Source organism: Sphaeramia orbicularis, chromosome 19, assembly GCF_902148855.1.
Source record: "Sphaeramia orbicularis chromosome 19, fSphaOr1.1, whole genome shotgun sequence".
Lineage (NCBI taxonomy): Eukaryota > Metazoa > Chordata > Actinopteri > Kurtiformes > Apogonidae > Sphaeramia > Sphaeramia orbicularis.
The window spans coordinates 35370119-35397391 of record NC_043975.1 but is presented as its reverse complement, the minus strand read 5'-3'; the positions used below and the strand labels follow the sequence as shown (position 1 = coordinate 35397391).

Sequence of the window (27273 nt, the reverse complement as noted above, 5' to 3'; positions counted from 1 at the left end):
AAAAAAAGTTAAAAAACAAAAAACAAAAAACAGTCTAATAGCAATCAGCAATTGATTTACAGTCAAACATGTTATTGCAGATCAGGTTTATCAAGAACAGCAAAGTTACGGTAATGGTATCAATTGTAGTGTATGGGATGATGCATAAGCTGATATGGAACTAAAATAACAAAATCCATGAATATACAAGAGAACAGCTGTTGAATAACTGTCCACTGTAGTGACCACTATGCATGAAAGGGTGAAAAAAAAAAAAGAAGCCATACAATTAAAAATGAAAGCTTTCAGATGAATGTAGTGCAAGAAAAAGTCTAATATTCGTCTGTGGGATGTAGTGGAGTAAAAGTATAAATCTGCGTTAGATACTTCTTTCAGTTTGAAGTGTCTGAGTAAAACCATCCCAGGACCAGCCCTTCCTGTCTCACTCATTTCTCTGTTCAGATGCTTCGATCGGACACTGTTTACTCCAAGTCTCCATTCAAAGCCAGTGCAGTCCAAGAATAGCCGCTGCTTGAACAGTCGGTGCTTAAAACACCGGTCTGCTGGAAAGGAAGTGACATGCTACCTTCCACTCACTACACACACTTGGAGAGATTAGCGCGCGGGCAGCAGTAATCTGGATTCAGGACCACGGCCAGAGACACCGTTTGGCCATGAATCCTGTCGGAAGTTGCTTTGTGAATCTACTGGGACATCAGAAGGTGTGAACAAGTTCTTTGGACTTTGAGGCAAAGTGGAGCTGCAGATTTGTGACAATGTTTGTTTCACATAAATGTAGTTGAGGCGATAAAAATCACAGGATAATCAACATCGGTTGTTACAGATTCCCCTGCAAAAGGAGCTGCAGATTAAAGAGTGTTTTCATCCAGAAAAACTGCCTTTTTTTTTTTTCTTTGTGCGTAAAAACCACGAGGCGGAGGGAGTTCGAGGTACGGCCGTGCGCTCAGTCGGGAGCGCGCAGAGACTGCACATTGGTCGGATCGTGGAGTCGTGAGGATGGAGATCCGGCCGGAAAGGTTTAAGGCCGTGGCAGCCAAGACTCTCGGGAAAATATACGGGTATGTAAAATCCCTCTGGGACACAAACTGCAGCCAAAGGATATAGAAAAGGATACAAATGACATCTCAGGAAAAAAAAAAAAAAAAAAGTTTATAATTTGCACATGAGGGCAGCAACTTTATACAGGCTACTAAACGGGATTTTGATAGATTTAGCGCTGCTCTTTAATAATAAAAAGTACAATAATAATGAAAAAAAAAAAAAGAACAAGGCAGATACTCGTTCGAGGATGAAGACATACAGAGGCCTGGATTAATGTGAGGTCGGATGACCTGGCGCAACATCTGCCTCTGAATAACTAAAAGAATCTGTCACTTAAACAGAATTTAGACTTAAACAGGGATACGGATTTGATCGCTTAGTAACGCAGCCATCTAACAGCCTATAAAAAGCAACAAAAAAGTCTTTTTTCTTTGATAAGAAGAAGAAGCAGAGGCCAATAAAGATGCGATGAGTGGTTGAATTATCTTCCCTTGGGAATGAAGGACTAGAAATAAACCACTGACTAAAAATAAAATACAAAAGCTGGATAGTTTGATCCATTCTTCAAAGGCCTGTAGTGTTGTCACATTGTGTATTTATCTGTTGGTTGATGTGTGAGCAGTCAAACTGTATTTTTTATAAATTTGTCATATTTTAGTCAATATTTGCTCATGCGCGCTGCGTTTTTCTTCCTCCAATCTCTGAGTGGTCTGTTTTTGTCACACCTGTCTATGGGACAACAGGGGGCCATACCCAAAATTTGACGACCACACACTGAAAAAGTACTACCCCACACTTTAATCCTGTTATAATAAGACTTTTTGAATCTGTCAGACATGAGACATATTTCAGACACCACAGAGTGATGTTCTGAGGTCCTGCATAGCTCTGCAGTCCGTCCTGTCTCTGCAAAACCGAGCTGATAAACCATGTATGAAGCAGCCGGGTCTCTGCAGTGACAGACACCTGAAAGCATGAGAAGGTACTGATGCACTCCCTTTCTTTCTCCCGGGATTTGATGTAGCGTCTAAACACTTAAATCCTCTCCAGAAATAGCCTCTGCTCGTCCAAGCTGTCGGCCCACGTAAATCCCTGCAGGCCGTACACCTTGGCCACCGCCCTCTCTCTTCTGTCTCTCTTTCTCTTTCCCCCTCTTAAGTAGCCCGATAGCTTGTCATCGTGTCCCTTCCCCCCCTTCCCGGGAACTTCACATCCAGATTAGGCCACTCGACCTATAAGCTTTCATTTCCGTTGGACGCACGTGCTCTCAGGTGCTCCCTCGGTGCCTCGGTGCCGTGCGTAACGCGCACCGGCAGATTCCCCTGACCCTTTCTCGGCACGCAACACCTCCTAACCTGCACACACAAGCAGAAGCACTATGCGCACTGCATATGATCTGCAGATTTTCTTTTATCTCTGTTCGATTTTCTTGTGTTGTATCATATTCACTCAATGCGCAGAACTTATTTATACCAAACCAACAGAGTCCTGATGTTGTGCGTCAAGATGAAGTCTGACAATATAGGAAACCATTTTAATGTATATTTATAGAGAGTATTGCACAATAATGAACAGTTCTGCACATGTGGAAAGCTTCTGGGGAGGTGTACTAACAACCACAAAACACACAAAATATATTAAAAGAGGAGAAACATTACTGTAGGTAACAGTGCACATTTCATAAGAACACAGTAAGTACATGAAAAAGGATATAAACAAGGCAACAATACAGTACATAAAAGAAAAACATACATTATGTTATCTAAAGAAGTGATTTTGGTAGAAGTTTTCATAGATAGTGGTCAATACACTTCTAAACTGGAAATACAGTCTTTCATGGTAAGCTCAAAAACTAAAAAATGACTCACATGTAGACTTTTTTTTGTGAGTTTGATGTTTAATTCCAGATTTATTTAGTCAGGTATGTATTACATTAACTTAGATGCTCAGTCTTTCAATTTATATTGAAGTGAAAGGTGTTAATTTCATACATTTAAGTGGAGGATGTTGGATCGGATTAATCCATTACCAACTTTTCCCTGATCCTAACCTCTAACATGAAAGCATTAATAGACTGAATGCAAATATTGTAAGAAATCTCATCAATGCTTTGTGTTTTTAGGTTTGTCAGTGTCTTTATAACTTGTGGTTTAATGTAGAGTCATGGAAAAAAATATCAGACCACCCCTTGTTTTCTTCAATTTCTTGTTCATTTTAATGCCTGGTACAACTAAAGGTACATTTGTTTGGACAAATATAATGATAAAAACAAACATAGCTCATAAGAGTTTAATTTCAGAGCTGATATCTAGCCATTTTCCATGTTTTCTTGATAGTAACCAAAATCACTTCAGTTCTTACATCAATAGCTATGGCATTGTACTGTCAAAAACAGTGCTTTTAGGCATTCCATGTTTTCTTTTCTGTCTGTTTTAGTCACATGATACACACAGGAGTTAGTACTTGATTGCATAACCATTGTTTCTGATGACTTTTAATGGTCTAATCATTTTTTCCGTGACTGTATTAGTTTGTGAATTTCACTCTGCATGGCTGCTGTGCTGAACAGTCCAGATTTTGTGATATTACACATGAAGAGCTGTCAAAACCTGTGATCGGTCCACACCAGGTATTCGACTATCTTATCCAAGTGATGGCTGCAAGCCGTTGACTCATGTCTGAACCAAGCTGCTGAACTGCCCTGACATTTGTCCTTGACGTATGAATTAAGAGATTAACTCGGAGAACACTTAGGAACACTCGCTGAGCAGAACAGCGCTGCAGTTGTGTGTTTGTTAGATATATCTTTACAAGTCAAACATTGGGTATTTTCTTTACTGAGTGACACTCACTGCTTTCACAGAAGGCGGCTGACCTTTTCTAGAGGTGTGGCGGGACTAACAGGTGAAGGTCAGGTAGCTTGTGAGGATTACGACGGATTTTTTTCATTTAGGGTCAGTCATGAAAAGTCAGTGCAGCTGATAAAGAGACAAAAAATGGAAACACTTCATTTAGTCTACTTGCTTGCTGCTTATGGGTCAAAACACAGTAATGTCCCATCAGAGAGCGAACTTTAATTGATTGCCATTCCAACATTTATTTCAATATAAAGTAACTCCTTGTTTTGGATAATCCCTTATTGTCAAGCTAAAGCAAAAATGAATTTAAAAGTAAAAATGTGGGTCATTTAGTAACACCAATCTGTCAAATTCTCTCTAAAATGTCCCATCAGAGAGATTTTGAATACCATGTTTTGACCTTTACAGAGTATTTGTAACATATCAGTAGCTTATGTTTAGTACAGTACATGATAGAAAAAAAAAAAATCAATTTTAGATAATAAAAACAATATTTCTCATTATTGGAGCACAAAAGTATTAAAAGTCAGCAATTCTTAACAGATTATATACAGATTTAATGTGAAATGTTACAAATGCTTTCTAATTTTTTAAAAAAGTGGTCTTTTCATAAAAAATAAAAAAGTGTCACCATGAAAATACATACCATTAAAAGCAGATAGCAATGAGAGACAGCTGGAACTGCCAAGCAGCAGAAATGGAAAATAAAACATTACCCTGTGGTTTGGTTTGAGGTTTTGTAAACATAAAAGACAAATCCATGAGGGCCCAGAGTGGACAACACTGAACAGATTGGTGTCAAAGAAGAAGAAAATGTTGTGAATTGTATGTGAGAGGCTGTGTGTGTCGAGGGAGTCAGACTGTAAAAGGCAGGGTTCAAGACGAAGAGGAGACAGGAAGGATGAAGAGAGAGAGGCCCCGCCAGACAAAAATAGTCCAAGAGAGCCAGAGATATTAATAATTCACGATTGAGAATCATTAATACTTGAACACTGTTGAGAACTGAAGTCCTGCTTACAGAATCTAATACAACGTGTGCATTATTTCCCAGTTATTATGCACTTTCTGTTTAATTCTTTTAGCTGCCAGTTCTTTTTTTTTAGTCATTTGATGTTTCAGTGCCTGTGTCACTGTGAAATCTCCACCAGTGTCACATCTTGTCAAACCAGTGAGCAGCAGTGATGGTTGTGTCAAGATTTGTATCGTATTGAGAATCAGTTGGCGCCCCATTCCTTTATATTTCAGAGGTCATGTGGTCTATGGTACAGAGGTGTTATTATCTATAGATGCCCTGTGATGAAGTGGTGACTGTGTACGTAAAATGTATACGCATTTTCTGCATAAACAGGTCTGTTTTGTTGTCGCGGACAGGAAATGGACTGTACAATATAACATGATCTCTAATAGTGATTCACCTGCTAAAAAGGAATGTATCGCTTTCCATGTGCATCAGTGTCACTAGTTTTTAGAGTCATTCATACATTATTATATAAAGAAATAAACAAAAATGGATCTGACGTATTTGCTAAAATCTTTCTATTGAACAAATTATACAGAAGTAACACAATACAATATAATGAAACAGGGTTTATACAGATTCAAATGAGCTTAAACAAGCCTTATGTATTAAAGAATAACAGTAGAATATATGAATAAACATTATTAAAATATTAACCTTTAAATCTCATTCATATGTTTATATCTGTTTATACCTTTATATTTATCATCGGTACAACTGTGTCTTAACATCCATATAAATATTATAAACAGACTAAGCTCTTCCACATAACTAACTTACTTTTTGGTTTTAATTGTTTCTATAGTACAATATGTAAGTAATAGCTTTTTATGTGTCATTAACAGTCTTCTTCGTAGTTTTATTTAATGTAATCAAGACCAGTTAAACCAAGACCACAGTGCAGCAAGACCAGGACTAAGACTAGGACTATGAGGAGTAGAGACCAAGTTAAGATTTAGACTTGAAGAAGCAAGACTGAAACAAGATGGAGACCAGACTAGATACAGCAGGGACATTGTGGGAACGAAATATTTCAGATATTTCAGACTGATAAGGTATAAGAGGTGATGATATATATGGATTATAGAATGTTGAAAGAAAAAAATCTACAATTTTGTGTCAGAAAGGAAATTTATTGCAGAGATAAGCTACTGTAAGTTCATTTCTATGGGTTTTTTCCACTAAGAAAAGGGATAAATAATGTACTTCATGATGTATATATGATGTAAATCTCAGTAGACCATTGTATGACACACTGTAACCGGACTGAGCTCCAAGACGTTTTCATCTGAAATATGATCAACGCTAAAAACAGCCACAACTGGAAAAGCCTTCCTAATGGGCCGCTGTTCAGGCTCAGGCACCCAAGACTTGTGTTACACTGTAATGTGCTGTTCTGGCTTCATTTCTGTCCCATTTTACTCACAGGTACAAGAACATAGATGAAAATAAAGCTGTGTATGAAAGGTCTATGCCTCACCATGTGGACCTGCAGTGCCTCAGTCTGATGTGAAAACTCAACGCTGCGTGTTGCATATTTAATAGATGATCCACTGCGTTTAGATGCATATTTGATGACTCTTAGAAAAGAGGTAGAGCAGAGGTCATGGTTTCTTGGGGTTTCTCAGCAAGGAATGTAAACACACTACAGGGCGCACACATAAGGCAGGAGCAGAAAAGCAGTTGTTATTGTTGTTGGAGAAGAGGAACAGGGTTGAGGAGACTGACATTCCTTTCAACACCGTTGTCTGTTACTTATGTTTCCTTGTGCTGTGTTGGCCTGACCTGTCAGAAGATGAATGCTGCAACACAAAAAACACACAATATTCACCACCTTCAGAAAATCAGAAAAGTCAAAGTTGTGTCAACATCAGCGCTGCAAGACTGATGGGAGACTGTACAGAAAGAAAGTTCACAGTGAGAGGGATTTTCATAAACTTCTAATTCTATTTACTTGTATATGTCTGCCAGCCTTTCAGAACAGGATTTAGTTTCATTATGAAAAACAGTTTGGAAAAGTAGTTCACTTCTATAGTCGGAACAACATATTTCAGTTTATTTCTCCATTCAAAACAAGGGGCAAGGACCTCAGCTCTAAAGTGAAGCCAGTGTGGAAGCACCCAGAGGTTGTAATACCACTGATGGCCACTAGGGTTGGCTCCATAAAGCTATAGCCCCCTTTTGGATTTGTTTTTTTTTTTTTTCCAGGACTCATTCTATTCTCATTTGTTTTATTTGGAACCACTAATCCTGGTCCATCTTTAAAGCCTTCCTCATTTAATAGGATCTAAGACTGAAAAGAAGTTTTTGATTTATGCTGTGGTGGGCTTTAATTGCTAGAATTAGAGGTGGTGGGTGGGATTGAAGGTCCTGGGTTCAATCCATTTAGCCTTTCCGGTGACAATTTGGGCTTTCTGTACATGGTCTCCTTAGGTACAGTCGTGCTCATAAGTTTACATACCACAGCAGAATTTCTGATTCTTTGGCCATTTTTCAGAGAATATGAATGATAATGCAAAAGCTTTTCTTTGACTCTTGGCTAGTGGTTGCGTGAAGCCATTTATTATCAAACAAATGTGTTTGCTCTTTTTAAATCATACTGACAACAGAAACTATCCGAATGACCCTGATCAAAAGTTAATATACCCTGGTTCTTAATCCTCTGTATTTGCCCCTTTAACATCAATAGTTCCTTTTCCATTGACCCTCAAATTGCGCAAATATAACTTGTGCATAAAAATTTACCTAATGGAAAAACGACAATTTCGCCAGAAGTCTCATTTTTTGATTAAAAGTTTTTGTGCCAGCAAGAGGTGGTTTTTCAGGCATAGTGCAAATGGTATATCACGCAAAACTGCAATGGAAAGACCTTTTTTCATAACTAGAGTCAGGTGAATTAAAAAACGGATGTTGACGTACGTTACAACAAGCGAAGAAGAAGAAGAAACATGTTGTGGTATGTGTGGACACACCAGAAAACCCAGTAATTTGTTAATTTAGTACAAAATAGGGGGGTAATATATAATAATAATGAATATATCTGTAAATCAACACCATATTTACGTTTGTCGCCATGTTTATGGAATGACTTCTCGTGTCATCTCACAATAATAAATACCAAATCATCGCATTTGTGATTTAATGGAAAAAACGACATTACGCACTTCTGTTTTTTCGACATTTAGTAAATATTGGTAAAGTTTTGCGCAGATGTCCAATGGAAAAGTGACTAATGACAGCTTGAAGTCTTTTGTGGTAGTTGTAGATGAGGCTCTTTATTTTCTCAGATGGTAAAGCTGCCCATTCTTCTTGGCAAAACACCTTCAGTTCTTTTAAGATTTTGGGTTTTCTCTCATGAACTGCATGTTTGAGACCACGAAGTGACTCAGTGATATTGAGGTCAGGAGACTGAGATGGCCACTCCTTCACCTTCACTTTTTTCTGCTGTAGCCAATGACAGGTACACTTGACCTTGTGTTTTGGGTCATTGTCATGTTGGAACATTCAAGACCATCCCATACACATTCTGTCAGGGTGTGTAAACTTATGAGCACAACTGGACTTCGACTTTCTCCCATCGTCCAAACACATGCATCTTAGTAGGTTAACTGGTCACTCCAAACACCTGATGACCCGGTGACTCGTCCACACCTTTCCCTGTTGGTAACGTGGATAGGCTCCTGTGACCTTCATGAGGGTGAAGCAGTTTGGAAAATAAATTAACTTTGTTCCAGACACACAGCTTCACTATAATTTTAGTTAAGAAATTCCACCAGCAAGACTATCAGACTACTTTGGTCGGCAATGATCGATTAATTTTACTGTTTTTGTTGAGTGAATAAACTAGCATTTAGCATTAACTCATCTCTTACTCTTTAGATTCCTGTAGTTACTCCCATTTTGTCCAAATATGGTCACTTCTCCAAAAGTCCAGCAATTCAGAAACAATTGAGTGATGTCACGGTTTCTTTGTCCACCAATTATATACAAGTCAATGGTAAAAAAAGGAAGGAAACATTTTACATTATAAAAGCATAAATAATGTAAGAATGTGAGATGTTCAACTTCATAAAAAAATAAATGCTAAAAAATATAACAAATAAAATCTCCGAAAAACATCTTATTAGTCTTTTATGCTGTCTCACTTTCTGACTGATTGTTCAGGATAATATGCATATTTCTGTTTATTTTCTACTTCTTTCTTCTTTTGTTTTTGTAGTGATAATATATTGTTTGCATGTGCCCTGTTCACCTGTATTAAATAAAGAAAAGAAACTATTCAAAAATCCAAAATAATAGGCATCTTTTTACTGTTTTCTATTTTTGGAGTGAGAGCTATTTCCTGTCACCTGTCAATACATTCTCATTTTCTTACCTTTGGGTTTTTCAACCACAGGGCCCTTGAGAAGAAGCAGGAAAATGGCGAGACTATCGAGCTGTCAGCGGAGGGTCGGCCGGAGCTCGTGCAGGAGAAGGAGATGCCTGTGGTCGACTGCACATGCTTCGGTCTGCCCAGGCGCTACATCATCGCCATCCTCTCTGGTATTGGCTTCTGCATTTCCTTCGGGATCCGCTGTAACCTTGGCGTGGCCATTGTCAGTATGGTTAACAGCCACACCATCTTCAGAGACAACAAGGAGGTCATAGTGGTGAGTAGAGGTGGACTAAAGAGAAGGAAATGTGCTCTGAGTGTGTGGTTTTCTGGGATTTATAGAGGGTACAGGTCAGTCCAAAGGTTAATGACAGCAATCAAACTAAATGTCATATTATGTTTGTCTTTAGACTGTTTATGTATGAGAGGAGAAGCGTTAAATAACATACATATGATACTTATTGGCATGAAATTAAACTGAAAGAGGAAATTTAGGTTTTTGCAGCTCTGGTTTATGAATATCAAACAGAAAGTGATGTTTTCTTGTTAAATTTCACTGTATTAAACACTTCATTTGCACATTATGACTATGAAACATGTGTTTAAGGTGTTTAAGCATGATTTTCTTTGACAATTATCACAAGAAAACATTACATCAACCTATGGTACCTTAAAGAAATACTTTATAGAGTTAATCATGATGAAGGCAAGAAAGGAGAACAGGGGCATGACGATGATGATGATGATGATGATGATGATGATGATGATGTTTCTGTACTGACAGACTGAGTTGGTGTGTGTTTCTGATATGGACAAATATTAGAAGCGTCTGGTAGTAGTGTGTGAAATGTGTATTTTTATATGTCATGTCAGTGACCATATTATGTCCACTGACGTACTAGATGCATTTTATACAAAAACAGTTTTTCAGAGTGATGCTAGATTAAAGCAATGTTTTTCAACCTTGGGGTGGGCTGGAATTCAAATGGGATTGCCAGAAAATTCTAGTAATTGACAAAAAAAAATCCTGAATAATAATTACTAGTAATTTTTTCTTAATGATTCAATATGTTTCATTATAATTAAAACACCACACACTTTTCCAAATAAAAATCGAGTTCAAATAAAATGCAGGATATAATATCTGAGAGGGCATATCTTGATTGACCTGATCATGTGACTGCATGCATTACTACACTTCAACCCGCCTGGACACAGTCGCAGTCTGAAAACCAGACAGAACAGAGAATGAAAAGATTTCTTCACCCGCCTGGCCCTACTAAGACGTCTAAGAGAAACTGAGAAGCAGACACCAAAAACATGCATTATATACATTTTATAGCCTAAATGTTGTCTAAAATCAAGGTGTATTTGCAACATAGTATAGCAAACTATTACATGATCAAAATCTAACAAATTTTAGCAAAAAAATGTCTCTGTTTTGAATGTCTGGGGTCACCAGAAATTTGTGAAATTAAAATGGGATCACGAGCCAATAAAGGTTGGGAACCACTGGATTAAAGTTTTCTCCTCCCAGCAAAAAAGCACTTATTCTGAAGGATTGACATCTTCAAAAGTAATGTTGACACTGGGTTCATCCCCTGGGGCTGAAAAGAAAAAACACTACAGGTTGTTGAATATTCAGGTTGGTGCCAAAAACAAGTCAGTCCCCATAGACCTTCATATTTATATTGTACATTTCTTTTCTCAGTGACAAATTTGGGGAGCATGAGTGAGTTTTTATGTAATGTAACTGTTTAAATCTCATTGAGGCTTAAAACTGTACTCATCTAAGGGTGTAGCTACTTGAGCTTCTGTTTATTGAATAAAACATGGTCTTCATGACAAGCAGTGTATAATTCCCAGTTTGTGTAACAGAATTAGCCAATATTATTGGATTATATGGTTTGTCAGCTAATTTGGTAATTAGACCATCTACCACTAATAAATGTTCAGTTGGTGATGACTTAAACAGTGTACCAGTGGATGATGTCATGGAGGCTTTGTACACTAGTTATCATTATATATTTGTAAGGAATTTTGCGGTGTGGGTGTGTGGTCTGTGGTCTGAAATAAACAAGAAACCATCAGTATTCCACACACCACCATGTTATAACATTATAAAAACACAACAAGAAAAAAAAAATCTGGGTGTGAATCACAAATGTACATCTACTGATACAAAAGTATATTAAAAAGAAAAAAAGAAACAATAAAAAATATAATTCAGGAATATCACTCAGTTGCTCCATACAAACATAATGGTTTGCCAGGTCAGTCAGAGGTTTTATTATGACTGATTCTTTTTTTTTTTTTTTTTTTTTTAACTTGTCTTTGTCCAGCATCATAACAGCAGAATGGTGGTCTGTAGGCCTTGTTGCACTGAACAAATTTGCTTTGCTAAGGGAAACTTCATTAAGTATATGAGGCTCCCCTTGATATTCCACTGTCTTTATTTTGGGTTTTGTTGAACCACATTTTGAAGCCAGACCTGACAGGAAGAAACATGGGGAAAGAGAAGGAGAGAGCGAAGGGGGGACTAAAAAAGAAAAAGAAGGCAGCAAAGACCCTCACACAAGAAAATATCAACAATAATAGTGACAGTTACAACCATGATGATAATTAGAAAGATGACAATAACTAGAACAAGAACTGAGTAAACTGAGCAAAAAAAAATTAAGGAAAAACATAATAAAAAAGCATGAACAAAAATTTCATAAACAACCACAGCACAAATAACACCAGCAACAAGTCCAGAAAAACACAACAGCAGTTGTTTGCAGTAATTTACATCTACTGACACAAAAGTATAATAATAATAAAAATAAAAATAATAATAATAATAATAATAATAATAACTTTTATTTACATTGCATCTTTAAAAACTGAGTTTACAAAGAGTTTTGACAGACAAAGCAGAAGGGCACAACAGCAGAATACAATTGAGAGAAGAAAAAAAAACAAGACGCGAGCAAAGACACTGAAACAGCAAAGACACTAAAACGTAGAAAACAGCACAACACAATAAAAAAGATATGTACGGTAAACTTGAAAACATGACACTCCAAATAAATTTGAATGAATCGAACTAAAGAGGGTAGAGATTACATAGCATGATGCTGTCAAATCATTGTTAAAATGAAGGAATGAAATTAAACAGCATCCTGTATGTCAATATAAATGAATAACCAAAATAGGGTAAAATTAAATATTCAAACATTAAAAAGAGACAACATCACATAAAGGCAAGTCTATGAAACTGTGTTTTAAGAAGTGATTTAAAAGATTTCACAGAGTAGATTAAAAAAAAAAAAAAAATACAAATGTAATTCAGGAATGTCACTCAGTTGCTCCATACAAAACATCATTGTTTACCAGGTCAGTCAGAGGTTTTAATATGACTGATTCTAACTGAACCTTATCGGTAATAGTTTAGTGGGTTTGGAGTATTTTTCCATTAACTCCTTTTTGTCTCTTAACAGAAAGCTCAGTTTGACTGGGATCCAGAAACAGTGGGAATGATCCACGGTTCCTTCTTCTGGGGATACATAGTAACCCAAATCCCAGGAGGGTTTATCTGTCAAAAGTTTGCAGCTAACAGGTCTGTTTTCACTTTTTGTCATATCTAAAGGTATAACTTAAGCATCTGTTGTACATACTGGATGTCTTTCATTTTTTTCTTCCAGAGTGTTTGGCTTTGCTGTAGTGGCCACATCTTGCCTGAATATGCTCATCCCTGCAGCAGCACGGATGCACTTTGGCTGCGTTATTATGGTCAGAGTGTGTCAAGGACTTGTGGAGGTGCTTTTCTAGGCCTTCTTTTAAAATATGACAACTTAACAATCACATTTAATTTACTAATCAAATTTCCTCCTGCACCTGAACCCAACAGGGTGTTTCATACCCAGCTTGTCACGGTATTTGGGCAAAATGGGCTCCGCCTCTTGAAAGAAGTCGTTTGGCCACCACAGCTTTCTGTGGTGAGTCTTTAAAACCTTCCATAGTTTATCTGATGGATGTTCATTATCAGTTTAACATCTGTTTTGTTGGTGGTTTAATGTACCTGTGATGCTGCTGTCTGTTTCAGGGTCTTATGCTGGTGCTGTGATCGCCATGCCATTAGCTGGAATACTAGTACAGTATTCAGGATGGTCATCAGTGTTTTATGTATACGGTGAGAGTTTTATCATTATGTTTTATGTAACAAGTGGTGTCATGCACAACAAACCCCACCCCTCACATGTATTGTATCTTATTTTGGTATCGATCCAGGTAATGTCATGTCCATGCATGTGCTGATGTCAGCATAATAATTGCCCCTATATATGTGCCAAGTTTGAAGTAAATTGAAACTAAATTTATTTTTTTATAGACATTTGAAATTTTGTTCATTATAAGTAAATGGGAGGGAAAAAAAAGATTTAAAAATTCATAAAAAATTTGAATTTTGACCTATTTTTCCCAAAACATAATGAAATCCATTCAGGGTCACTGGGAATCTATAAACCCAATTTGGTATGAATTCAACCCACAGTTTTGCTGCTACAGTCATTTGAAATTGGCCCCTTAATACGTAATTGGGAAAAAAAAAAAAGATTTTAAAATTTCATAAAAAATTTTAACTTTGACCTACTATTCCCAAAATGTAATCAGATCTGTTCCGGGTCACTGGCAATCTATAAGCCCAATCTGGTATGAATTCAACCAATAGTTTAGTTGCTAAAGTGTTAACAATGAAACAAACAAACAAACAAACAAACAAACAAACAAACAAACAAACAAACCGAACCAAAAAATGATACCGATTACTTCCCCTTCATGGGACGGGGTAAAAATCTGCATCTTCAAAAAATAATACAAAATTAAACAGTAACAGTGTGTGCTTTACAGTAATAGTAATCAGCTAGTTTCAAAATGTTGATTTTAACCCATAAAGACCCAGTGCTACTTTTGTGGCAGTTTCTTGAATGAATTTTCCATCTATTGAACCTTTAAATGATTTATCAGCATTTATTATAATGCTATCCTCTGCATTTAGCATTTTTCAGTGTAAATCATTTATTTTCCTATATTTAATTCACTGATCATGTTCATTAAAGCTCAGAGTAAATTCAAAGGTTATATAAGAAACAGAGAAAACTGAAGAAAAAGGGAGTTTTCAGCAAAATATATGATTAACTGAACATAAACCCAGTGTCTCTATCCACTGTCACTGATCCAACTCCATGGGTTTTACTGGTGAATCAATGCTGTAGAAGATGATGGTGTTTCCACGTTCACTATGGAGCCTCTGAACGTCCAAATGGGTCATATCTGATGATGATGGAAAGATGACAAATTGTATTTTACACCAATTATTTACATATATTTATAAGATTAGTTGATCAGCACCTATTAAACATTATAGATGAGCAGATGCTTTTGGTTGCCAGCAGCTGTTTGGGTCTTTATGGGTTAATACATGTATAGGCGTCTCTATCACTGTGCAACATACAGAAACACAGCATTCATTCCAGATCTGTAGGAACAATATATTATAGATGAACCTGGAAGTCACAAAGATTCCTTTAACAAAGATTTTCCCACTGGCTTTTGAAATATTAGAGAATGTAAGCTCAAACAAAAACTGATCATTGTGAGATCTTTGTGCAGATGATTTCCACAAACGTGCTGTAAATCATATTAACATAGCAACACTAAAAGTAATCATCACCAAAACATTTCCAACTTTGAATCCGACTTCACACACAAAAATACATTTCTTTTTAGGATCTAAAGTTTGCCAGCGTACAAAACAGAGAGTAAAGTAAAAGCTTTAAATGGATTATATTTTGCGTATTTTATTGTCCAACAATCAGGAAAATCTCTCCTGGATTTTACAGAGTATAGACCCTATTTACACCCACAGTACACTAGAAGACACTGAAAAGAAGAAAAATAAACAACTTAATACATTTAATCCATATATGTTAATCATAATCTGCAGCACTAACATCACTTTTCTAGACTGAACACGTGCAAAACTGAATTGTGATGTTTGATGTTGTTCACTATTATTTATTTGATTACATTTTCTGCTTCCTGTTTGGTGTTGGAGAAAATGCATCTATTGGCTGTTGGTTGGTTGTGTGACTAAACTCATGATAATATAAAGTATATACATAAGGTTTGATTTTACTGGAACATCAAGACAGAAAAAAAGACTGATTTTGAGGTTTCATGATCACCTCACACCATCGAGATGATCTGAGTCAGCCTCAACTCCATCAAAACTCTCATGATTTTATTGACAATGGAAATTTATCTGTGATTTTACTAAAATTGCATAAAAAAACTATTATTTATATGATCAACTTCATGAAAAACACATTGAAAACACCCACTGACATCAAGATAAAAGAACACACTTGAAGGACTCATAATAAGAATGTTGGATGACAACAATGAAAGTCAAAGGAAGACTAGAAGACCAGAGCATCAGTCGCTATGAATATAAATAACACTTATTAACATTTCGCATTGATTCAGCAGCTCCTGTCAAAATATGTGTCTACTGCAACTTGTCCTCTTTGACCTTTCATAAATGTTAGACACATCCTGTTTCGTGTTTTCTTTTTCATGCCTGCTCTCCTGCCTGTCTTTGCCTCCTCCGTCTCAGGAAGTTTCGGGGTCATGTGGTACTGTTTCTGGATCCTGGTGTCATATGAGAGTCCGGCAGCTCATCCTACCATCAGTGAAGAGGAGAGGAAATATATAGAGGAGAGCATCGGTGAATCAGCCCAACACACAGTCACGGTCAGTACACACTGAAGATGTGGAAAACAAACAAATAAAGCAGTTTATTTTTAGATACTTATTGCATATTAGTTCATTACTTTTTGGCTACTTTTCTTTGAGCCTTTTATGGTGGAATTTTTAGCATAAACATTACACTGAGAGTAAGAAAAGTTAAGTAATTTCTTATTTTTAATTTATTTTATTGTACCTTTATTAAACCAGGAAATCCCACTGAGATTAGGAATCTCTTTTGCAAGGGAGATCTGGCCAAGGTAGCAGCCATACAAAGTCCGAACAACACAAAACACATACATGATACACAGTTAACAATTAAACACAATAATGACTGGCATTAAGAAAAACAGTGACATTCCTCCTTCGCTGCATTCTCCATAATACTTTTAAAATCGTTAACAGAAATGAATGTATGTAGTTTGACAGTTTTTTTTAAATGCTGAATTTAAAGCCCTGAAACGCCTATTATTTACAATATGGTCCCCTCCATCTTTGTGGTTGAATGGGTTATAGACAGGAAATATGAACCTATCTGAGGTTGTGTGAATTCAGTTACGAGAGTTAGTCGAGAACAATATACACAATTTTAGCACAGACTGTGAAATGATTGAAACTTGTGAGGAGCAGGAGGAAGGAAGCCCTCAGGCAGAAAGCTGTTTTAATAAAAACAAACGAAAAAATCTTAAGATAAATAGTCAAAATGTGCACTAAAGAAAGAGTTTTTAATGGATGTACAGTCTGTGAAAAAAGAAAATTTTTTAAACAGATTATTTTCATTTGTAAGTTCCAGTTTAGGCTTAGACAACAAAAATACAAAATGGTCAGATTTAGGAAAATATCATGGTTTGGATTAAAATATACCCTTTCACAGTTTCACACATATTTTCTCCTAGAATTTTTTCTGCTAGCTTTGTCCCAGCAGCTTTGGAAATATTCTGTATTTAACCCATAAAGACCCAAACAACCACTGTCGACCAAAATCATCTACTGATGTAAAGTATTTAATACCTGTTGATCCACTGATTCTATCAATACATGTAAAAAATTGGTGCAAAATGTAGTTTGTCATCTTTTCATGGTCATCAGATATGACCCATTTGGACGTTCAGAGGCTCCGTAGTTACCATGGAAACACCATCATTGTCTACAACATTGATTCACCAGTAAAACCCATGGAGTTTGATCAATGACAGTGGATGGAGACACTGGATTAATTTTCAGTTATTGATAACTTTGCTGGAAAAAATCACTTTTTCTTCAGTTTTCTCTGTTTTGGATATAATAACCCTTAGCTTTAATCTGAGATTTTATGAACATCTACATGATCAATAAAATAAATACAGGAAAATACACGATTTATCCTGATAAAATGCAAAATGAGCAGGATAATATTACAATCAATGATGATAAATCACTTAAGAAAGGTTAAATATAGAGAAAAAATATATATATTTGGGAGTAGCACTGGGTCTTTATGGGTTAATTTAATTCTTTTTCATTTTATTATTTTATTTGATTTTATTTTCAGACTGTTCCAGCAGCTTACAAATATTCCAACATGGTGTGAAATGCAGTCACAGAATTCATGTTATATTGTATATACAATTAAAGTATTTTTTTTTAACAAATAGAATTGGATGTAAACCCTTTCCAGTCACCAAGAACTTGTTTGTTGATTGTATTTATTTCTTAAACTATAACACATTACAGTAAGCTTTCCACAGTTTTTCAGCAATCTATGTGTTACAAAAGAAATACTATTTTGTGTTACAGAAATTCAACACCCCATGGAGGGCTTTCTTCACCTCTATGCCAGTATATGCTATCATTGTAGCAAATTTCTGCAGAAGCTGGACGTTCTACTTGCTTCTCATCAGCCAGCCTGCGTACTTTGAGGAAGTCTTTGGCTTTGAAATAAGCAAGGTAACACCAGTCAGATGTGGCATGTGGTTTATATGTGGAGTAATGTTCAGAGAAAGAACCTTGTATATGTATGATGCCATGATACCACAGCTATACAAAAGTCTGCTTTCTAAGTATTATTAGTATTCTACGTAGTATTCGTACTAACTGTTGTAGCAGTAGTACATCCACTGTTAATACTTAGTAGTACTAAAACAGTCATGGACTTTTGTTCTGGTTATTGGTAATTATACTAACACCAGCTGATCTACTTTTTGACAGTTCTAGTTCAGTTATCTGTGCATCAACTGCATCCATGTGTCTCCCCCTACTTCCCCCCCTTCTCCCCACTCTCCCCCAGTCTCTCTCTCTCTCTCTCTCTCTCTTCTTCTCCTCCTTTACTCTCTCTCTTTAACTCCAACTGGTCAAGGCAGACATCCATCCTCCAGGAGTCTAGGTCTGTTCCAGGTTTCTGTCCGTTAAAAGGAAGTTTTTCCTTCCACTGTCACCAGTCACAAATGTTTGCTCCAGGAGGATTCTGTTGGGTTTCTGTAAATTGGCTGTAAAGAGTTAAGAGTAAAGAATTCTGTAAAGAGTCTGGTTTCGACTGGCTCTATATGTAAAGTGTCATGAGATAACTTTTGTTATGATTTGGCACTATATAAATAAATTGGATATAATTGGATATACACTACAAACAAAAAGTTACGGATATTTCTTTTTTTTTTTTTTGGTCTTTTTTTGTCATTTTTGCCATTTGTAAATAAAAAGCGCTGTGCAAGAATCCCAACTGAAAAAAATAGCCCAATGTTAAAAATATCCTTAACTTTTTGTTTGTGGTGTAAGTTTATTAACTACCGACCATACACAGAAGGATACCTCCACATGATAAATCCATTCTTCTGTGTGTTTTAGGTGGGGATAGTCTCTGCACTTCCACATCTGGTTATGACCATCATTGTACCTATTGGTGGTCAGATCGCCGACTATCTCCGTTCCAACCAAATCATGACTACGACCAACGTCAGGAAACTCATGAACTGTGGAGGTAAGAGGACATAAAAGGAATATGTAAATGCAAACATACTTCTGAGGTGCTACCCATGATGCTCTGTAGTACAGCCCTAACCTCATTAACAAAATTATCAAAATTCATAGTTTTGTTAAACGCTCAGTGTTTAGTCATAAGGGTGGTTTGATCTGATGAACCTGGGATCTCCAACTCTAACAGGGTTAACTACAGTATGTACTGACTGGAGCTGTGGTGAGAAAACATTTGCAGTAGAAGGAAAAAGATGAGTCGCTGTAAAGCAGAAACTCTGCCTCTGTAGGCTATTTTTGCACAACAGAGAAATCAATAGCAAAGTGAAATAGAGAAGTATGCGTCGTACATATCGCTGTTTGAGAAGCTGTGTCAGTACTGGGGCAACTCGAGGTCACTGATCCATCAACAACATCTCATAAGAAGACAGGAATGAAAGACATGAATTAAAATGTCATCTAATAGACTTTAAAGAACCTTGTATTGACGTTTAAAGCTGCAGGAGACAGAAATCATACAAATATGAACAACTTGAGACAGTTCCAAGCCCATATGGAAAAGTTAGACCACAACAACAGCAGTGTGGGAACTGCCCTGTTGTTTCTGAGATGAACCACGTCTGTGTGATAGAGATGAGGGACGGATTTAACCCTCCGGTATCCCATCCAGTAAGGCCCTTATTAAGCACCAAGTGTGCTTTTTTGGCACACTTGTGGAATAATGTTCAAAAAAATTTCATACAGTTTGTTTTGAATTCTTTTACACTTTTTTTCTATTTCATGAACTTGAGCCGTAAATAAAAATACCAAATACTCAATAATTGTCACATTATTTAACCCTTTAGATGCCATGTTTGTAATGTAAACAAACCATTTTTTGGATGCAAAAAATAAATAATAAATTTTTTTCAATATACTACATAAAAAGTGGATCACATATTATTTGATTTTGCATCCTGGCTTATGTCAGTGATTAACTCCAACATCGGTTAGTTTGCATTATTATTTTTGGCGCTAGGTCAAATGCTCAAAAATACTAGCATCTGTCACCAAGTGTGTGTAAAATGCACACCTAAAAATTAAACTATTAAATATTATAGGTTGATTTATTTTTCTGCTCTAATTTGTTTGTAAATCAAGGTCAGCCCTACTCATACATATCAAATGGAAGAAATAGTGCATTTTAGGCACACTTGGGAGACAGATGCTAGTCTTGTAATTTGTTTACAATGTGCAAATTTTAGTTGGTGGACAGAATTTTAAAGACCATGCAAAAATGAACAACTTTTGAATTCTAACCTTATTTCAGTTGTGAAAAATAATATGAAGTTTTTTAAAACGAAGTGCAAAGTGTGCCTAAAAGGCGCACCCGGATACCAGAGGGTTAACTAGATAGATTTGACTCTTTAAATTGTTGATTCTATGAGTAGACATCTGGTTGACAATCTACAATTCAGTTCAGATCTATTTAGATTACTTCAAGGCACTTCACAAAATCAGGTCAGACATTAAATCTATCAATTAATCAATCAATTTTATTACAAAATTATTACAAACAGTTAAAACTGACAATTCATTTGCAAGATAAATTTAGTAATAGGACACCCCAGAAGCAGTCCTCAGCTTATAAATGGGGGCCCTTAAACATGTGATAAAAGACACAATTTACATTATAATCTTTAATAAATTAAAATGTTCAAAATAACTACAAACATATTTTAAAATATTTACCTATCTATCTAACAATGTTCCACTTCATTTCTTTTTCCTGAGTCCTATTGTAGCCATTATATTCCAATATTCTCAGATAATTTAATAGTCACACATGGGGCTTTATTCACATAAATAAAGAGTTTACATGATTTGTATATCAGCCATGCAGGGTTTTGGATCAAGTGTATTTTTGGAGTAGCTCTGTTTGTTTGTTTACTTTTTTTGGTTTGGTTCATTAGGCTGTATTCAGTTAAAAATACTATAAAACAGAAACAGAAACTCAAAGAGCGAACTCTGGCTGACAGTGGGGAGGAAAAACATCTCAGCTGTCCAACATCAACGGTCATAGCTCTTTATTTCTTTCACAAGCTGGACTTTAATCTGAACAAACAATTCATTCTGTCAATCAGCCTTTTTTATTGATGTTTGATTCACAATGCTTCACTACACTAGGTTATTACTTAACATCAGGAATTAAATTATATACAACACAGGTGACAAACATGCAGCCCGGGGGCCAAATCCGGCCCACTAAAGGGTCCAATCCAGCCTGCAGGATGAATTTGTGAGATGTAAAAATTATTCTTTAGATATTAACAATCAGTGGTGTCAATATCATTTTAATTCAGGTTCCACATACAGACACATACAGACCAATTAGATTTCAAGTGGGTCAGAACCAGTAAAATATTATCATAATAACCTATAAATCATGACAACCCCAAATTTTCTTGTTTTTTTGGGTGTAAAAAAGTACAATTACATGAAAATGTTTACATTACCAAACTATACTTTTACAAAAAATGTGAATAACCATGAACAAATATGAACAAACGAAGCAGAATATTGTTAAAATTGCACTTGTTTTTCTTGAGACAATTCAAGTTGTTGATGTTATTCAGATTTTTAAGAAAACTTTGTAGATGTAAACCTGATCATAATATAATTTTACTTTTTTCACTGTTGTCATTTTACTGGTTCCAGCCCACTGGAGATCAAATTGGGCTGAATGTGGACCCTGAGCTAAAATGAGTTTGACACCCCTGATATAGATCATAAAACAGAACATAGTGCAAAGTAACATGGCAAAATGTGTTTACGGTCACACACTGTTTCAGACACAGTGGTCATTTTGATAAATATGTATTTTCCAATAGAATAAATGACTTAATGATAAGGATTAAGTTAAAGAGGGGGTAGGAGATTTTAGAAAAACGGTTCGAGCAAGCTTCATTTTGAAAATACACAATTCAAAAGTCCAAACCCCTTTCTTCAGACATCCCCCTGAAGCTACGCCTCTAGAGTACTGGAACACGAAATGCTTGTTCCCAAGGGTTCATGAGAGCTGCACTGCATCAACTTGCCCGGTTACGGCTCCGCCCCCAGCTCCGGCCCCGATCCATGTGTACCTCATCCAGTCTCCTCCAACACCTCCGCTCTTACAGAACAGCCCCAGTTCATACCTATCTGGTTAATGTTACATTTCCCAGTGATTTATGTTAGTGACAAAACAGTTTGCCGGTGAACTTTCCATCCTAATGGCAAGCAAAAAAGTTAATAAATCGGTTACATATTGGCTGATGTTGATTAATCAGTGATATGCTAATAATAATAATAATTGGCCCGATTAATCTGGCTCTACCTACTACCCACTCATACTGTTCTGTCTATTCACTGCTTTGTTAGCGTGAAGGTGAAAAGTTCATTTCTCCCAAGAGGTATGAGATATTGAATGAGAGGTGACCAAGTGTTTTCAAAGAAAGTGAGTTTGTCCATAAGAGTATAGATATTTTTTTTTAATTAACTTTCTTTATTGGAAGTAATTTCACAGGCAGTAGCATGACAGTGCATTGTGATAAAAAGGACTTCCATTCTTTCATTTTCCTTTTTATCCCTCCCACAATCGCACTTAAAAGAAGACAGTTCTTAATGTAAATCCAATATTGACATGCAATCAGTACAGAATATTTACAACAACTGTCTAATAAAGAAAAATATGTAATTACAATAAAAGGAAAAAAAAAAGCGGGGGGGGGGCTCAATCATCACGATCAAGCAGAGATGTCAAGGTTTCAGTATAATTTAAGAGTAGTCTCCAAGTTTTTTCAAATGACTTTAAGGAGCCATTGAAGGAAAATCTGAGCTTTTCCAATCTAATGGGCAGAAACAGCGCTTCCACCCACCTGCTATGAGATGGAGGCTGAGGTTGTTTCCAGTTGAGGAGCATAAGAGTATATCTAATTCTTTCTAAATGGAGTGTGTAAGCATTACTGTTTTTCATGATCACATTAAACTCATTCTTTTTTCATTGGTTTGGTCTCAATCAGGATTTGGGATGGAGGCCACCCTGCTGCTGGTGGTGGGCTTCTCACATACAAAAGGTGTTGCCATTACGTTCCTGGTCCTGGCTGTGGGTTTCTCAGGCTTCGCCATTTCAGGTTAATTCTGCAGTAGTACTATTGTGTCTGTTCTTTGGTCAAACTTATTGCTTCAAATCTTTTAGCAGCAAAATCCAACAAACTTGGCTATTTTTTTTTTTTTTTTTTTTTTTTTGCCAGCTGCTAATATTGTGTCCATCTGTCTCTTCAGGTTTTAATGTCAACCACCTGGACATCGCACCACGTTATGCCAGTATCCTTATGGGGATCTCCAACGGTGTGGGCACTTTGTCTGGGATGGTTTGTCCACTGATAGTTGGTACCATGACAAAGCATAAGGTGAGAAGTGATTCTGAGCCTGAACCACCTATGTAAATGTTTTTTTGTGTCTACAGTCACCATGAACCAGAATGTTGAAATGTATGTAGAATATATGAGCCTGAAGTTTAACTGACAAGAGGAACATGCACAAGTCCGACAAAATAATAGCATCAGTGCTGCTACCAAACTGTTCACTGACATTAACTGACACACACTGACTGGCATCACCAGGGATTTTCTGCTGACCACTTTTAAAAAATATTATGCAAATAAAAATTAATACAACAGGTCAGCATGACAGTATGTACAAATACAAACCTATGATTTTTTTTTAATCCTTAAACATATATACTGTATATTATATTATGACGGCGTATTAGGGTCACATAAGTAAATAAAAACACTCATCACCACGAGAATAAAGTCATTATATTTCAAGAATAAAGTCATTATATAATGAGAATAAAGTCGTAGTTTTCAAAAACTCATTATTTAACAAGAATAAAGTCATTAAATAATGAGAATAAAGTCATTATATAATGAGAATAAAGTTGTAGTTTTAAAAAACTCATTATTTAATGAGAATAAAGACATAATATTTTGAGAATAAAGTCATAATATAATGAGAATAAAGTTGTACCCACACATCGAATAACAGAGAACTTGGAACATTTTGTGAAGTTATACTTTCATTTGGGGTTTACATACGGCCAAATACTGAGCCTATCCCACCATTAACACATTATCATTAATCTGAGGACTTTGAAGCGAGTTTGCACACGTTTGGGTTTGTTGTAAGAACTGAACTGATTTGGAGCAAACTGCCTCTTTTGTGGAGGAGAAACTGATGAAGTGATCGGCTGCAGGGCCATTGGTGGTTACTCCAGAGAACTATAGGGTTTGTTGTTTCTCAAGAAACTGTGAGGATTCTACTCCGAGTCTTGGAGTCCAACAGAAGTGAAAGTTGTTGCTTTGCTTGTTGCGTTTGCTGTAAAACCAGAAACTCTGTTGAATTTTCAACATACTACGACTTTAATCTCATAAAAGTACAACTTTATTCTCGTTAAATAATGAGTTTTTAAAACTATGACTTTATTCTCATTATATAATGACTTTATTCCAAAAATATAACAACTTTATTCTCGTAGTGACAAGCTTTTTTATTTTCTTATGTGGACGTCGTAATTATATACATACATGCATTTAACATATTATTAATAAAAATACAAATTAAAGCTATAGTATGCATCATTTTGCATTAGAACATCTGAAAAAGTAGGTCTATATTATATAGTTTGTTGACTTTTAAATAAATACAGAGAGAGAGAATTAAAACATGTCCATCGTGTCTGTACTTTTCATGTCTAACATATTTTCTCTTACATTCCTTTGCAGACACGGGAGGAGTGGCAGGGGGTGTTTCTCATCGCCTCAATAGTCCATTATGGAGGTGTTATCTTTTATGGTGTGTAGATTTACAAACTCAACCAATTAATTCCACTTCAACCAGGCCATGTCACCTGGACATGTATAATTTCACTGAGTTTGAACCAAAAAATACTCTTCATTATTCAGTGTCAAACTGTTTGGACAGAAAATTATACCAGGGCTTGGTTTAATATGGGTGGGGGGGGGGGGGGTATAATTAAAATAATAATGATAATAAACTTTAACATATTCAACTAAAAAAAAAAAAAACTGCATAACAGAGACCGAGGTTCAAAGTTTACATACTGGTATTTTGTATAATACCAATACATGAGCAGAAGAAAATCTTGCATGAAGCACAAATATTCTTGCCAAAATTTGTTAATGGGGCTAATAATAGAGGTTATGATGCTTTTCATGTGAGGTTTTAACTGGCATTTCACTTACCTGCAACATCAGAATTTGGACCTAAAACATTTGTTTATAGTTAAATTACTATAATGTGGATATACATGCACTGAAAATGTTGTATTTAATGGATTTTTTGGTTCAGAATCATAGAAGTTATAAATATCCATGGAAATATGCAATTAGAAGATTTTCTGTAAAACAGGCATCAGTCTGTGTGCTCTTTACAGCTAAACATACACACTATCTGCTCTGTTGTTAAGTCTGAGGTTGATTTTGGATGGCTTTTGCACTGCAGGGATCTTTGCATCTGGAGAGAAGCAAGCATGGGCTGAGCCAGAACAGCTGAGTGATGAGAAATGTGGTATCCTGGATGAAGATGAGCTCGCTAACGAGACGGAGGAGCTGTATCGCACAAGTGGAGGAGGAGGTTATGGAGCTATGAACCAGGCACCAGCTGATCCTAATGGGGGCGGAGGAATGGGAGGAGGAGGAGGAGGAGGATGGGTGTCAGACTGGGATAAAACCGAGGAGTATGTACAACCAGCTGGAACCAATAACTACCTTTACGGCGAGGACCAGGAGTTAACATAAAGTCAGTGGATCCTCTGCGTATAGCCTTTAAAAAGGCAGAAACTAACTGTACATCACTGTGTGGAGTTTCACCTCGACACATGAGGAACTGGAAACGGGAAGAACTGAGGGAAACGTTTTCAGAAAGTTTTTCTCCAACATTCGAACTGAACTATATTAAAAGACGCTGCACAGTGGAGGTAAAGACAATAGTAAATGTAAAATGTGTGTTTGTGTGTGATTGAAATTGTGTAACTTGTGTTACAGACAATCTCAGTAAGAGTGTCCATAGAGCCTCCCTGCAGTCTCAGCCGGCAAAGGGCTGTGTTTAGGCCTGGTGTGGTTGCTTTCTGTATTTATTTATTGTTATAATTTTAGAAATGTCTACATTAACCGACAATAATTGACTTCTTTTGTTTGCCTCTTGTTTATATTACAGGTATGTTTCATTCGACACACATTAACCCCAAGCCCATTTCTGTTTGCATGTTCTAAAGATGTTTCGACCACAGATGAGCATATACTGTACCCCCTCCACTCATGTTAAAACAGGGAAATCACCAAAACTGAAGCTATAACCTTTTCACACAAAGCTTCTTTCCTAAAAAACAAACATCTTAAGTTATGTCCTTAATGTACACAATTTAACGCAAAAGGATTTTGCTTGTGCCAATACCACACATTATTTTACTCTGTAGTATTGGTTCATCAATGAAAAATTCATTTAACACCTACAAATATACAGTTGTGTGTGAAGTCTGAATAGCCTATCTGCCTGCTGATGAATGGGGAAATGTCACGCACCACATGGAAGATTATAAAGAATTATCCTAGGTAATACCAACGTCACTTAAGTTTAGAGCTACTTTTACTCCTTTGTAAAGTGTGTAACACATCTAAATGTTGTAGAGCCATCATCACATAAATCTCCATCAGTCTCCTGTTGAATGTATTTTTAACACATTAAACTAAGGTGAAAATACCTCAAATTATTATTCAACATCAGCAAATGCAACAATAGCATCCCAAGTGAAAGGCTGACAGAGGACAATGAAAAAAATCACTGGAAATTCACTGTATATGACCTTTATTTTTAGTAAGTATTGTAATTTATGGAATTAGCCCCCAAAATAAAGGTGGAAATCTTAAATATTTATCTCTTAGGTGATGGGATAATATCACTTTGATATTGTCACATTGAGTAGTCAAAGATTAAATATTAAATGTTAGAATTTTTACTGTTTTTGTCATTTTTGTTTGTTTTATTAACTGGTTTACAGTATTTTTTCCCTCATTGTTAAATGTTTTGTTTCTGTTTGCAAATGAAATCTGTATATGTTAAAAAAAATTATTGTATAATAAAAAACCTAGTGATGATAATCCCTGTATAGTAGTTATGTATATTATTGGAAATTTATACATGTGCAG

The 27273-nt window shown here is 36.1% G+C and overlaps 1 protein-coding gene across 1 annotated transcript; it reads left to right on the top strand.

Annotated features, from left to right (window-relative positions):
- Window positions 1-572: 572 nt before the first annotated feature.
- On the top strand, window positions 573-26896 carry LOC115439300 (vesicular glutamate transporter 1-like). Its single transcript, XM_030163123.1, has 13 exons — window positions 573-1058; window positions 9314-9566; window positions 12772-12890; window positions 12976-13090; window positions 13182-13269; window positions 13377-13463; window positions 15948-16084; window positions 17855-18004; window positions 18899-19031; window positions 23065-23175; window positions 23327-23454; window positions 24832-24901; window positions 25571-26896. The coding sequence occupies exons 1-13, from the start codon at window positions 997-999 to the stop codon at window positions 25864-25866; spliced, it is 1749 nt and encodes a 582-aa protein (XP_030018983.1). The 5' UTR covers window positions 573-996; the 3' UTR covers window positions 25867-26896.
- The last annotated feature ends 377 nt before the right edge of the window (window positions 26897-27273 follow it).

Bases quoted from the DNA above. Each gene is read 5' to 3' on its own strand.
- LOC115439300 (XM_030163123.1), top strand. From the start codon at position 997: ATGGAGATCCGGCCGGAAAGGTTTAAGGCCGTGGCAGCCAAGACTCTC. The intron at 16,085-17,854 runs GTCAGTACACAC...TTTGTGTTACAG, and splicing joins CAGCCCAACACACAGTCACG to AAATTCAACACCCCATGGAG. The intron at 18,005-18,898 runs GTAACACCAGTC...TGTGTGTTTTAG, and splicing joins TTGGCTTTGAAATAAGCAAG to GTGGGGATAGTCTCTGCACT.